We start from the raw sequence: 15961 nt of genomic DNA, 5'->3' as shown, positions 1-15961 counted from the left end.
ATGAGGCAGAAGCTCTCAAGTGGAGCAAGCTAACATCTCATTTTGAGTTCATGAAACTTTTATGAAACTATTTGTATATTGCAAAAATAACCCTGAAAATACAGAGTTAAGCAATAGATGGATTTTTTTTGGCTCAAGTTTCACATAAATGATGCCATTTAAGTGCACAAATGATAAAAACTTTTTACTGTGAAATGCAGCAACGATATTAAAAGTGATGTTGACTGAAAAAAATTTTAGACAAGTTTGACTAAGAGGTAAAATTTAAGGATAGGTCACAATTTCTTTCTATTTTCAGAATCATTTTTAATATATATATATATATATATATATATATATACACACATATACGAAAAAGTTGAAGAGTCAGCAATGTAATTTAATGTTAAGAAAAGAGACTTTTCACATTGTTAAATAAAATGATTAAGAAGAAGTATAGAATTTATGAATAACATCTTTTGTTAAGTGAACCATTGTGACCTGTGTATTTCATTCACATCTTGAGCCAGTGGCTGCCTTGCTGTACCAGCTTCTCATGATTAGATACAGATGATAAATCAATAAGACTTGTCTCTTCCTCCAACATCTGGGGCTTACGTTGCTGTCTTGGTTTATCCTTGAAATTGAGAGATACTAGTTCAAACTCAGTGCTGACAGTCACCATGACACTCCCTCCAGCTTCACCAGAATCACTTTTGTTTTGGGTTTAACTTGAGTTGAAAGCTATTTTACTTGGCCTATATGGTATACCTTTATCCATTTTCAGTGACTTGATACAGAAAACATGGGTAAAAGGACCTTCTTTTCTTTGCCAATGCTCTTGTAATGTTTACCTTTGAAGTCCTGACTATACCTATAACTTGTATGATTACAAATATGGAGGACTTTCATTTACTTTTCTTATGTATAGTAGGTATACTACATATACAAATATGTACTATATATTATATAAACAACTTAAAAAGAAAACTCTTAGTAGCAGACTCTTTAATCAAAGCTGTGAGAGTCATGATGATGTATTTATTCACCATAATGAAGAACAATTGAGAAAACGAGACATCACAAAATGAATCATGTTATGTGATTACTCTGCCATGTTCTGATCAGTATAATTGAAAATACTCTTCCACTAGTGATTAATTCATCATGTCTTGCTCTTTCTCAGGGTTTCTTCTGTTAAAGCACTTATGGAAACAGATATTGACTGTTTGCTTACATTATTATTCACTATTCAGTTAAAAATTACTATTTAATTACATTGCTACAAGAATCTTGAAAATGATGTAGACAAAGATTTTAAATAATTGAGATAAAAATAGTTGTTGTATCCAGGCTCTGGTGGCTCATGCTTGTAATCCTAGCTACTCAGGAGGCTGAGATCTGAGGATCACAGTTCAAAGCCAGCCCAGGAAGGAAAGTCTATGAGACTCTTATCTTCAATTAATCACCCCAAGAAACCTCCTGGAAGTGGCTGTGACTCAAGTGGTAGAACCAATAAGCTCAAGGACACAATCCAGACCTTGGGTTCAAGTCCTAGGACTGGCAAAAATAAAAATTAGGAGTTGTGCTCAAGCTGTGTCAATAAGTGCCTATCCATCTCCTGGTTTAATTTTATTTAGCACTATTAAAGTTTGCCTATTCATTCATTCATTCATTCATTCATTGAGGATTGAACTCAGGGTGTTATGCTGACTAATCCAAAGACTCTAACATTTGAGCCATGTCTCCAGTCATTTTTGCTTTAGTTATTTTTTTCAGATAGGATCTTCTACTTTTTCCCAGGGCAGGTGTGGGAGCATGATACACTCCGTCTCTTACATAGCTGTAATTAATAGACATGAACCACATTGCCTTCTTTCTATTTGAAATAAGATTTTGTTAAGTTTTGCCCAAGCTAGACTCAAATTGTGATCCTCTTATCTCAAGTAGCTGAAATTACATGCATGAGCCACTAAGTGTGGCATTCAAGATGGTATTTTAATAAATATCAAATTAAGATTATATTATTCTACACTATTCTTTTCTTTCCTGGCTAACCACTGCCATGGATTAACTAATCTTCTGGCTTAGAAAGGTAGGATGAATTTGAATTAGTGGCCATGGCCTTCAGATATTGAAGTGGGGATAAGAGAAGGTGGAGGATCCTCTCTTCAATACTTGATGGAACCTTAACCATGGCAAGCAGAGCCTTTACCACATTACCACCATGTATTTTTAGATAACATGATTGTCTTATTTTGGAAAGGAAGTATATTGCTATTGACAATAATTATGGCTTCATCCTGACTGCCGCAAAGTAAGGCATATTTTAACATTTCATTTTCTTGCTACTTTATCACTCTTAACTGTTTGTATCTCTTAGGATTTGTGAAAGAGCCTTGCCACACATCACACACTTGCAGAATATGCCATTTACCTAAGTGACTTACAACAGAAAATAAAAATCAGAGCCAGGTGCTGGTGGCTCATGCCTGTAATCCTAGCTACTCAAGAGGCTGGGATCTGAGACTGAGCCAGCCCAGGTAAGAAAGTCCATGAGACCCTTAGCTCCAAGTAACAACCAGAAAACTGAAAGTGGAGCTGTCAATCAAAGTGGTAGAATGTTATCCTGGAACAAAAAAGCTCAGGGACAGCATCCAAGCCCTGGTTTCAAAGCCCTTAGACAGACAGACAAGTAAGTACGGAAGTAAATAAATAAATAATCAGATGCTGTAAATGTGCTTACCTGAAAAGCATAAAAATCCCCAGGGAAATTACCAATGTGAAGATTGACATAGAGTGACCTACCAAAGCCAGGTAATACAGAACATATGCATTCTGGAAGAGAAATGTTAAAAGAAAAAAAATAGATGAATGAATGACTGGAAAAAGAGGAAATAGTTTGATGTCTAGAGACTAGTGCAAATCAACAAAGGTTTTCCTTCTTTAAAGTATCTACTAATTACAAAAATACTTTAGAGGATGAATTTTTTGTTTATTCATATTATTTTCCAGAAATAAATCAATTTACTTTTTAAGAATAAAGTTCCTTGAGATGAAGAAAATCTTGTTTAAAATATACTACAGAAATAGTTTTAAATATAATAAAACTTGCTACCCGCTATGCCCAATAAGTAATGCAGGCAGTTCTAGGGTCCTATTATAGACTGGGCTCTATCTGATACTGAAGTGTTATAAATAATGTGTAGAATCGATTCTATTTTCCAAATTCTTCTGACTCTCAGCATTGGGAATATTAGGAATATACTGAGAGGAAGCACAGTTAAGGTGTCAGGTTTTTTATGCCTTTTTAAACCTAGGATGCAAATAGACACAACTTTGCATAGCAATTAATATACCTTTGAAAAAAAGTAGTATTCTCAGTAATTATTTGATTGAAGAAGTCAAGTTTTTCTCTTTTCTAGCCATTGGTCAAAGAGAAAGATGTTATATATTGGTAGACCTATTGAAATATTTTGTATAACTGTGTAAAGATATTAAAAATTAATATCTTGGTTGATTTGTTTTTGGAAATTTTTGTGAGAAGGATTTGTGGAAAACAATTTAATCTCACACTAGATGCTTTGAGAGGAACATTTCTATTTCTTAAAGTTATTTCTTTCTCAGATGTGGCCAGGGTGTGTGTGATGGTTAAACATGGCAGCCTTGATTATCATTTCTTTGAATTTGCATTATTTATAACAATTCAGTTAACATAGTTAAATTTTTTTCTATCAGATTCTAATCAGCATTCACAAAGGAAATTCCTTACTCGGTGACATGTCACTTCAATCCGACTTTATTAAGTAAAGAGCTTTCCATTAGGATGCCTCTGAGCTTGATGAGCTGACTAATTTGTAAAGAGGTCACTGTCTTCACTGCCTTTATCTTGAGCCTGTCACAAGACGTCCTATTAGTCAACTGGTCTCTATTCTATTTATTCATCTTAGTTGTGCTGCTATTATTGTGTTCTTAAACTATATTTTTATTATCTTTAGTTGTACAAAGGAATTCCCATTTAAAAACCAGTTTGTTCACTTTCATTTTCTATGCAGTTTATATGAATAGGATATATTATTTTGTTTTTACTAAAGAAATTATATACTCTTCAAACTTCTTACCAGCAAACAAATGCATGCAGCCCTTTTGTTTTTTTTTTGCAATTTATGTAGTAATTAATTAGTACTCAGGTTGATCTTTGAGGGAAATATCAAATCAGATTGCAACCTGAAGAGTAGTTCAGATAAGCATCCGTACAATGTAGATAAACATCAACATTATCTCCTTTCAGGGTGAAGAGGATTTCTGGTGCAGTTTCTCCCCTACATTGGCTCAAAATAATCTTTTCTAAGCTGAGATGTTATTCAAAACATTAGTAGCTAAGAAGACGTAAGTATTAGCAAATAAGAATAGGAATAGGTTGCTTCTGAAAATAATCTCAACTGCTATATGTGTATCAACAGGCTAATGAGAAGGCCCTCAATAAGGATTTCCTCAATGGTTGATAATGAAATTGAGGAGAGGGCAGGGTAGCCTTTAGCCTGTAACTTGTGGGGAAACCACACTCTTCCAGGATGAGAGAGATGTTAGGGAGAGTCTCAAAATGTCCAACTTCTGGCTTCAGAGGGATTCCCATTATATAGTCCAATGGCTTGATTCCATTGCTCACAGAAGTCCCTGCAACACTGAGTGGCAATCAAAAAGAGACATACTATTTCCTCTAATGGCAGAGACTCTAGAATTTATAACTCATCATCAATTTGTTTTAACAGCAGATATTTATTCATCCCCATGTACAAAAGCCTTGTTATCCAGTACTGAGATCTGAAATAGAACCAACCTGCAGTTTCTCAGGAGTGAAAGCATTGCACAAAGTGTAGTTGGACCAGGTTCGATTGTTTTCAGGATGCTTAAACCAAACCCCTTTTTCATCGCAGTATTTCGTAACTTTTTCTGTTAATGAAATGTAACAGTTGTGACCTTACTAAGTCAAAAATCTCAAGAAGGATAAAACATAATTGAAAACTTTAAAGCCATTCCAAAATGTTAATCAGTAGACCCATGAATGAGAACATCAGTCAACAGAGGTTACATGGATGGGATGGCTATTAAATGTATTTTAATATGCATTGTCTCATTTTATCTTCAGAAAAAAGTGGGTATTGCCACTTCTAATTTACAGATTCTCGGGCTATATCCCTAGAGACTCAAATCCTAGTAGTATTATGTGTGAATAAACATAATAATATAAAATTTATAAACACTCCCTCTATATATGTTTCCAAAGGGCATCAAGATTGAGAACTCCTGTTCTAAACCATTTTCGTCCATCTTGGCTCTGTGCCATTACTATTGGTTTATATTGATGCTAGCAAGGTTCTAAATGCTTCCTTGTTACATGGTGCTTTTTACCCTCTGGCATATTCCTGCTGAGTTATCTCTTTTGAATTTCAATATTGTTCTTTATTCTTTCACTGTTTATCTTTACCAAGCATTTTCCCTAAAATGAAACCTTTCAAACCTTTAAAAGGCCAGATGGTTTGTGCATATCCTGAAGATGTAGGTTTTAGTGCAATATTAAAATCCTTAATCATTTAAATTTGTTGAATAAAGATGTTTTAAAAATGGTGTGTGTGTGTGTGTGTGTGTGTGTGTGTGTGTGTGTGTGTGTGTGTGTGTGAAATGGAATGTTTATAAGACTCAGGGTTCCATTAAAAAAAAACTGGTCTGAAATGATGCACTTATATCTGGAAATGCCTATTTTGCTCATCAAAACCTCACCTTTGAGTCAATATTTTACCACCATTTTGGCATTAGTCCACTGCTCCTTTGGAACTGGCCAGGTAGACTCAATGGCCAAACAGATCTTTGTGCCAATCAAGTTACCTCTAATGCAGCTGTCAAATTAAGATTAATGAAGCATCACTTATTGATAAGAGTCACTAAAGACCTGAAGGATTACCACTAGATAGATTTAGAGTTTATAAGACTGTAGCTAGGAGTTAGGGCACTCTACAAAGCCTTTTTATTACACTCCAAACTTTTCTATCAAAATAGGAATTCCCAGAAGTAACTGATGTGTACTAGTTTAAAAGGAGGCCGTCTGCAACTATACCTCAATCATCGTTACCTTTGCGGGGTGGAATTTTGGTTTTAGGAACAAATGATATCTTTGAATGAAATATCCTCCAAACATTTTACCAGGGACAAACTCATTTGTCCAGTCTCACTGGGATTCTAGAGCTAATTAACACCCTTTACTGGATATGTGGTTAATGCTCAGTTCACTCTTGAGGGGTTAAAAAAAACCTCAATCTACTGTAGGGACTTATATATTGTATCTGTGGTATATTTCAAATTATAATTAATTATAATCATAAGTAATTATATTTAAATAATTAAGATATGAAAATGTAACTAATAAATAAATGTATTCACAGAATTTTGGAAAAGCTAATTTAATTTTATTTTTTTATTTAATTTTTATTTTTTTGCTGGTCCTGGGGCTTGAACTCAGGAACTGGGCACTGTTCCTGAGCCTCTTTGTGCTCAAGGCTAACTCTACCACTTAAGCCATAATGCTACTTCCAGCTTTTTCTGAGTAGTTTATTGGAGTGAAGAGCCTCATGGACTGTCCTTCCCTGGGCTGGCTTCAAACTGCAATCAGATCTCAGCTTTTCGAATAGCTAGGATTACAGGTGTGAACCACCAGCACCTGGCTAACATTTTTATTTTTGTTGTATATATAATATCTATTTCTATATGTATATGGAAAATAACATAGTTGTGTGTGTGTGTGTATCTTACAATTCTTGTTTTTCTTCATGTATTCTTTATTGTTATTATTGCCAAAGGTGATGTACAGAGGGGTTACAATTACGTAAGTCAGATAAATAGTACATTTTTTTAACAATGTCACCCCTTCCCTTGCTCTCTCCTAGAAAAACTAATTTTATTTTATTGTTTTTTACTGAGAGTTCTTTCAATTGGCTCAATTGTTTCTTTTTTTTATTGTGAAAATACCATACCTGAGGGGTTACAATTACATGAGCAAGGTAATGAGTACATTTCTTATCAAGCATTGTTGCCTCCTCCTTTGTTTCCCTTTCCCATCCCTCTCATCTCCTCCTCCATCCCCCTCCCGTCCCCAAAAAACTAATTTTATAAACCAGAATTTCATATGCATAATGAACCCATAATATGACTGTAAAAATAAGGACACCCTGTAGTACTTGCACAATGAAACAATATTCCATTTACAGAAACTCTGGGGATATAAAATGAAAATACTTTACCCATTGGGTCAAAGTCTGGAAAGTAATCTGGGCAGAACTGGTAGGACATGGCTCCAGCAGGCGTGTCATCCCAACACATCCAGCCATCCCAAGTGCGGTTGCAGTACAGACCTGGTTATTAAGGAAAAAAAGAAAGAGAGAGAGAGACAAAGTAAGAGAGAGAGAGAGAGAGAGAGAGAGAGAGAGAGAGAGAGAGAGAGAGAGAGAGAGAGAAAGCAAGAAGCCATGGAAGCCATGTGGTTTTAACTAAAAGACATCAATCAGAAGTCAGTCTTCCATGTACCTGTCCCCTGAGGCAGTCAGGACAGTTTGCGTTTCAGAGTCAATTATCACCTTTTGAAATAGCCTTAACTATCTTTAGCTTATCTATGACCAGATTTTTCTCATGAGATGACAGTCATGGTTCTAGTTCTACTCTGTAAGAGGTTCCAAGGTAAAATGTATCAAAAAGAGCAAGTAGATTATGTTTTAGTCTTCTCTATAGTTATTTAATTGTGGACTTGAGGTACAGGTTGGTTGTTAGTAGAATGGATTTTCATGGGCCCACTGCTGGTATGTGGTAAGTTTTACTTTTAAAAACTTTATTCTTTTGTAAAATATCCAACCAGAAAACTGGATTTGGATTAATAGGTCTTGCCATTCTTGTAAGGTATGCTATGTGTTCTCGCCAATATCAGCATAAGGATTTGAAAGGCATTGACAAAATTCCTACTATCAATTAATTCCTCAAAAATTTAAAATACATTTCAAGGATGAGAATACTCTTAGAGGACAAATGTTGCAATATTTATCAGCATATTGCATCTAATCAATCTTTTTACATTATGCCTTTATTTATAAACAATAACATTTAGGAATTGGCAAGATATAAAAGAATTTAAACAGAGAATTTGCCCTGAGCAATCTGGTTCTCACAACCAAAAATTTGGTTGGGAGGCAAAGATTAAATTAGACAATTAAGATACAATTAAAATTTCTCAACAAGTGTTGACTCAGTGGGATTTAATTGTGTGTGGACAATTAGGTTTATCTTGTTCTGGAACTTTCCATTGGGATATGGAAATATTTTTTTAAAAAAGGGAAAGCAGCAGCAACATAATTAAAGAATTAACTTTATGTACTATTTTATAGGATTTACTCCATTTTTCCTCAAAAGATATGTATGTCAAATTACTGAATTTTTCTTCCAAAAAATCTCCTTTAAAATACTACTAAAAAAATAAAATATTACTAAAAATGCTATTAGTGCACACACAATTTTATCCCTGAGTGAGGGCTTCCTTTTAAATCTATATGGCTTTGGACTATAAGGATTCTAACAACCATGTATCTGAAAAGGTTTCCTTGTGTAGCTCTATTCTTAATTGCAGGATGATGGAATTCTTCCAAGTTCCTACTGAATGTGCATGTTCAGCATGTAGGTAAAACACACAAAAAAGGCTTTATTAGTCTAGAATTATACTTTGTTAGCAACTTAATTTGATCACTTCATGTGTTCATCAACATTGGCACCAAGGGTTTTCTTGCCATCTTCAAAAATGAAATCTACCCTACCACATGCTTTAAAGAATTTCAGGCTCTAAGACCAGTTCTCAAAGTTTATTTTTGTTTGTTTATTTTTTGTTGGTTGTGGGGCTTGAACTCAGGGCCTGGGTGCTGGTCCTAAGCTCTTTTTACTCAAGACTTTCACTTTACCACTTGGAGCCACAGCTCAACTTCTAGTTTTTGAGTAGTTAATTGGAGATGAGAGTCTCACAGAGACTTTTCTTCCTGAACTGGCTTTGAACTATAATCCTCAGAGTTCAGCCTTCTGAGTAGCTAGGATTATCGGCACGAACCACTGGTACTTGGTATTTTTTTTAAAACAATGAACATACCATAAAAAACTCAATTTTTCAAGGTGATTTAAAACTCAACTGAACTCACTTGGTCTCTTAAAATATAAGGCTTGTTGTTGTTGTTATTGTTATGATCGTTGTTTCTGTTGTCTCATTTCTACAGGGTTTCTCCTTCAGGCAGAGCTGCAACTAATGCCTTTCTAGTTCTTGATAAGTAATGAAACTACTGCAGTTACAATAATACCTGTCTTTCAATTGACTTGATCTTAGTTTAGTGGCAAATGTAAGAAGTTGAAATAAAACCTATTTTAAATCAAACCACATGTAGTAATAATGTGTTTAATCCTGTTTTCCCTTTGACAAATTAGGGTTATGTTAGAATGTTTGAAGTCCTAGACTATTACAGCTTCTCTTTTATTTTCTTCTGAGACTTCTATAGATTATAGAATATACTTAGCACTGAAAATATTTGGGAAATCAAAAAGATCATTTTAGAGAAGGTGATAGATATACAGTGCTTGTCTAGGATAGATCCTAATTCTCCAGGAAAATGGATATAGAAAGAGTAAGTAACAGCATGAATTGTCCACCACTTGACAGCAAAAGAAAGGTATGTCTATTTAATGAAGTATATATCTAATTAAATAAAGATATGTCTAATTAAATGTAACAGGGTTTTGACAGATTCCACCTCAGGCAAATTCTCTGCCCACCACTTTCCACTTCTTTTTCCTGTCATTTTCCGTTCCCTTCCTCCCCCATCCAGTCCTGTAACGTTCCTGCTTCTTAGTACTGAGCTATTGCAGTAATGTTATCATGAGGGCAGATGTTAGCTCAAAAGAAGTTAGATGAAGTTGAGAAATGAGGCATATCTGCCACAAGAAATACACAACTATACCATGGAGCAAAAGCTGTTGGAATATTAAGTTTAAATTATTCAATACGTATTTACCCAGGAAAGATAATAAATCCTTCATGCTGTTTCAAACATAATTTCATATGTATCTTTCTCTTTACCTTCTCCCTGGTATGGAGGCAGCTGCTCCATTCGTTCATAGCATTTGTACTGAGCATCAAGCAACTTCTTGCGTCCTAACATGTACAGAAACGGCTCATGATCCATTGGCTGATAGGTGAGATTTGAAGAGGCAGGAAGAATTGGGGTTGGTTGCTGTATTAAAAGGGAAACTCAGTTACTTACTCAGAGTAGGGATTGGTGAATACATGCATAATGGAGATAATAAAAATTTGCAAATACTTTTCCTCTTAGGAAAAAACATTATAATTTCCATGTAGAACATTTTGTTTTACAATTAAAAAGTATATGTCTTTTATATATAAACTCTACTAATTTTAGAATTCTTTTAAGATGTATTCAGCATCCACACATGCATATTTTCTATCATCTAGGATTATTTCACTTTGATTATCATTATAAAGTTTAGATGGAAACAAAAGAAAGCAACTAGTTTCCAAAAACACCAATAGTAAGTTAATTTTGCCTGCTTTTGAACTCTTACAAATTACAGATCACATTATTAAAAACAAAGAGTGCAATAAACATGATTCTTCGGTTGAGTTTTTCAGAATAAATATTTCTATTTATTCAACAGAATAAACAAAATATGGAATTTGGGAACTCTGATAATTGACTTTGAGATCTTTAAATTGGTTTCACCAACACACAACCTACATGGATTGATTTATATTTGTTATAGAAATGTCAACAATGCGTCTGAATAAAAATGGATTCTTTTTACTGTTATAACAATGGACACTTATTGTAAATAAAGTTGATATTATCCTTGAATATATAGATTACATATTAATGTGTACTCATTTTATGATAACATTAAATGTACAATATTTATTAAATTTATTATAGAAAAAAGAGAAATTAATGAACCAAGTGAAATGATTTTGTGCAAACCCTTTACTCATGAAAGAGAACACAATTTTTTTTAACATACAACCTGACACCAATAAATTGTAAAGAATAAAGTTTCATGAGTAACTCTCATTCTATTAGGAATTGGAACAAGGATTGTGAAACTTTAAAAAAAAAACCTTGAAGAGTTCTTGTGTTTAATTTTTTGTATTTAATTAATCCAGATTTGGATAAATATATTAGTGTGCACTTTAAGAATTCAACTTACTATTACTGAGCCATCAAAGAAAGAAAAGCTCGTGGAGCTTACACAGTACAGATGTTAATGGCTTATGTATCTATTCTAGATGCTTGTTGTTTTAGAATATAGACATATTTTAAGAAGTATCTAAGAAAGATATTTTTACTCTTAGATTCTTTAGTTGATATGAGAATTGTCATTTGTGCATTATTAACTTCTGGGCTAGTTTTGTCATCAAATCAAATTTTACATGCACTTTAGAAACTATTTCCTTTAAGGTTTTTTTTTTTCCAGATGAGCATTGTTTTCCTACAACTGAAAACACATTAAGAAATGTTCCTGAACTAGTTGGAAATTTGTTGGTTCCATGAAGGAATAATATGTACAAAGATATCAAGTGAAAAACTTGGCCCATTTTTCAATCACGTCTTTGTTTTGTGTAACATAGCCTTAACATCTGATACCATGGAAATAATATCTTAGTGAGAGTAGGTAAAGCTCATGTCAATGACAATCTTACTATTCTTGCAATATTGAAACAAACTCCAATGAACTTGGTTTGGAGCTTGGTTCAATAGATTGCTTTAACACTGAAGGAATGAGAAATCAGAAGTCTGCTGTCAGGTGGGTCACAGCAATGTGAGTCTGCTCCTGGTCTACCATATTTGAGCACTGATGATGCAAATTTCCTAGTGGTAGATGAATGTGTGATAAATTTATTCTTAAAATAATATACACATTGGGACATACATACACTCTCTGTCTACATATATCCATATATATATAGAAAATGTATGTTATATATGTATGTGTATGTATACATATACAGAAAAAAGGGTATATACTTACAGGTATATAAATATTGCATGCATATATAATTGCAATCATGAAATTTATTATTGCTTAAAAGTAACAATACAAACTTCAAAAAATTCATTAAAACTTTTCTGATGTTTAATATAAACTAAAAATTGTGTTGAGGTAGTAATTTTTCAGCAATTATTGTCATCATAACGGGGCAAAAGAAAAATCAGTAGGGATTACATAAAACAATCAAGCATGCTGGGCACCTGTGCCTCATGCCTGTAAACCTAGCTACTAAGGAGGCTGAGATCTGAGGATTGTGGTTCAAAGCCAGCCCAGGCAGGAAACTCCATGAGACTCTTATTAACCACCAGAAAGGTGGAAGTGGTGCTGTGGCTCAAGTGGTAGAGCACTCTCCTTGAGCTGAAGAGCTCAGGGGCAGCAATTCAGGCCCAGAGTTCAAGCCCATGACCAACCCCTCTCTCCCCTGCCAAAAAAAAAAATCAGACAGTGTGAAAGATGTAAAAATATCGACTTATCACAAGTGTTGTGTCTATACTATGCTTTTGAGGGATTAAAATAAATATATGAATCCATATTTTAGATGATTTCTTCTATTCTATATATTAAATGGTGATAGAAATGACACACCAAGGGCATATTCTTTCAATAAAGACTAGTGTTCAAGTTTTGCAAATAAACTATGTTACATGATTCGTCAAAAACCAAACCAAAATCTCCAGTGTAGCAGTTTAGCCATCATATATGCAATGTGACTTCCCAAAGTTCAAGCAAATGGCTCCACACATATGACAGCCAAGCTGCCCACAACAGTAATCAGCTGCTGAGACATCATGGAGTCATTTGAGAAATACTTTTAACCTTCTGCAAAGCTCTAGCTTCTGGAAAAGTGAACAAGACTTGCAAGGTTCCTGACCTCGTGGGGCTTGCATTCTGGAATGTTCTATCTATCCTCATCATTGAAAGGAGAGGAAAATATTCTACTATGAAATGATCACACATCCTACTTTGATATGTTAACTACAGCAGTTCCTACTTTGATATGTCAATCAGTGTATTTTGGGTTACAGATAGCTTTGAGAAGAACAGTTATAGAATGGTTTGGTTTGGAGCTTTGAAAAATGCTTTGCTTGTGTAATAGTCCAAGCTCATTGAAGCAGAAAGGAAAGCTGCCTACTGATTGCTTCAGGAAGATTTTTTTTTGTTTTAAAAAAGAATGTGTCATAGAAAAAAATGCTCCTTTCTTTGAAGAGTGGAAGAAAGTATTTGAAGAAAATTTATGTATCAAATTTTGTTTTATGGACAAATCTTCCAAATGAAGTATGTAGTCCAAATATAGAGGATAGAATTTCTTTTTTTTCCATAGTAAAGAGAGCACAACACCATTTAGATACATTGTTCAGTTACATTTGCTAATCAAGAGATGACCACTAACCATAAAGTAATTCTGTATATAATGCATAAAGTCATATGTGAATTTTTCAATTTTTAAGTTGCAAAACTTATTAGGTTCAACTTTGTATAAAAATAACATGCTAGGCTGGGAAGGTGGCTCAGTGGTAGAGTGCTTGCTTTGTATGCATGAGGCCCTGGGTTTGATTCTTCAGCACCACATAAGCAAAAAAAGCTGGAAGTGGCGCTGTGGCTCAAGTGGTAGAGGGCTAACCTTGAGCTGAAGGGCTGAGGGACAGTGCCCAGGCCCAGAGTTCAGGCCCACAACCGACAAAAAAACAAAAACAAAAACAAAAAATGACATGCTTTATTTTTTTCTAAATACAAAGTTTATCTGTAGTTCCATCTATTTTGGTATTTAGTTGTTCTCCCATGATATCCAATATAATCATATGTTTTATTATGCAAAGTTTAGAAATGATTACGTATACTATATCACATAGGATTTTATTTGAATTAAAACAAATAACAACATAATATAAGAATCACAGAAGTTCCAGTGTTTCTGCATATATCGTAAAAGGCATGAACACTTATAGACTAAATAAAACATTCTGGCACTCTCTCTTATTGAGGAACTTGTATAGTTTTCTAACAGCATGACATAACCTGCGTTTACAAGTACTGGGTAACTTTTAGAAAATTATACTGTAATTTAGCAAAAGAAATATTTATTTGATAAATTGAAGTCATCTAACAGCCTGATAGGATAAATAAACTATCCATATTACCAAAGAGGTATAAAAAATTTCATTAACAATCATTTCTCAAAACCATTTATTTGATAGATAGTATTACAAAATAAAACTTCATTTCTTAATTAAATTAACATTTAGGGAACACTCGTAATAATTTTGTTCTCGACTAATGGAAAGGGAAACAGTTTGGGTTACTTAAACCCTGGAACTACATATTAATAATAATGAAATCCTGAAATCCTACATAAGCCTTGGTTGGGTCAGTTTCATGGGATGAGATATTAAGTACTCCTTACTGGCAGCTGCATCCATTTGTGAATACTATTGATGTGGTGAAGAGGATAAAGATCAACGTATTTATGTAAATTTATTCAGCTCCCTTTTATGTCTTACTGAAGCTAAAGTAATGATGGGTTAGCAATGTTGACACAAATAGGCAGGCTTTAATAGTGTCTTCTTACTTGATTACCCTTCTAGCTAGATAAATCTTTTAGACCTTTTGGAAATTAAATAATTTAATCATGATTTTAAAGTCTGGAAAAAGAGTTATGGAATAACAATGCTATATAAAGTCTTAAAACTTCTTTGTTTTGGGGAGAAGTAAATGTAAAATTATTAATAAGACCAATGGACTTCAGATGTTTTAAAAACATTGAACAGTTCAGAAATTATGACTTAACTTGACATTTTATTTGAGAATATTGCCAATTCTCATTACTAATTTTGAAGATAATAATGGAGATGTTTAAAAATAATACTAAATTTTTGTGAACTAATAAAACTCAAATTTTTCTGTGAAAATCACAAAACCAATTAGGTTAAGAAGGGAGACATGTCAACAAAATATTAACAAAAGAGATTTTTTTAAGGAACTTAGTTTTCACATTAGGAGAACGATGCCTAACCTTGTAAATGTCAAGCCAATCACACTCAAACATTACTTTCTCATCAGCCATCTCAATTAACATGGCTCAGAAGAGTCTTGCTTTACTTACATTCAGAAGAACAAACAGTGCAAAGCACCGGCAGGTAAAAATGAACTTCATTTTTGGTTGTTGAAGATCTTCCTTTGGCCTAGAAAAATAACAAAGTACAAGGATTTAAATCAGTATAGTGTATGGCATCATCTCATTTTTCCTTATCTTCTCTTTCTTTTCAGCTTGATGAGCATTCTTGTCCCAAGATGCCTTAAAATAAAACACAGGTAAGTAAGAAGAGTATGACTGAAACATACTTGTAGGTGCATTGGTCAGATTGTTCCTCCTGTCAAACATTTTGCTGTCTCTTAGGCACTATTCAACATTTCTTTTTATATTAGGGCTGAATGAAAGAAATTCTGAAAAACTTTGAGCAATCAACATCAATGTCATTAATGGAACTACCAAAAATAATGGAAGCATCCACAAAGACAGCACATACTACACTTAAGGCAACATAAATCTGTGGTTTGTGAAAGTTAAATAGTCATGTTTTGTAGGCCATCTAAGTTCAACTCAAAAGTAGTCTTATTTAGACTTTGAATATTTTTCCTGTAACTATTTCTTTTTAAAAATTTTTTTATTGTCAAGGTGATGTACAGAGGAGTTACAATTATATATGTAAGATAATAAGTACATTTCTTGTCAACCATGTTACCCCTTCCCTCATTTTTCTCCTAATTTCTCTCCCTCCAACCCTTCTCCCAAGTTGTACAGCTGATTTACAACATATTTTCTTGTGTATATCACTGTTGCATTGGTTCCCCC

The 15961-nt window shown here is 33.7% G+C and overlaps 1 protein-coding gene across 1 annotated transcript in view; it reads right to left on the bottom strand.

Annotated features, from left to right (window-relative positions):
• The window catches only part of Calcr (calcitonin receptor), a 35268-nt gene extending 19978 nt beyond the window's left edge, over positions 1-15290 (bottom strand). The window contains exons 1-5 of the mRNA XM_042684689.1: positions 15212-15290; positions 10130-10283; positions 7275-7385; positions 4820-4932; positions 2726-2817 (exon numbers count right to left, since the gene is read on the bottom strand). Coding sequence (XP_042540623.1) covers positions 2726-2817; positions 4820-4932; positions 7275-7385; positions 10130-10283; positions 15212-15262 — 521 coding nt within the window. The 5' untranslated portion in view covers positions 15263-15290. The remainder of the gene's footprint in view (positions 1-2725; positions 2818-4819; positions 4933-7274; positions 7386-10129; positions 10284-15211) is intronic.
• Between the last annotated feature and the right edge of the window lie 671 nt (positions 15291-15961).

This window comes from Dipodomys spectabilis, unplaced genomic scaffold (genome assembly GCF_019054845.1).
Source record: "Dipodomys spectabilis isolate Male_0828 unplaced genomic scaffold, ASM1905484v1 ptg000089l, whole genome shotgun sequence".
Lineage (NCBI taxonomy): Eukaryota > Metazoa > Chordata > Mammalia > Rodentia > Heteromyidae > Dipodomys > Dipodomys spectabilis.
This window is presented reverse-complemented; position numbering and strand designations above follow the sequence as displayed.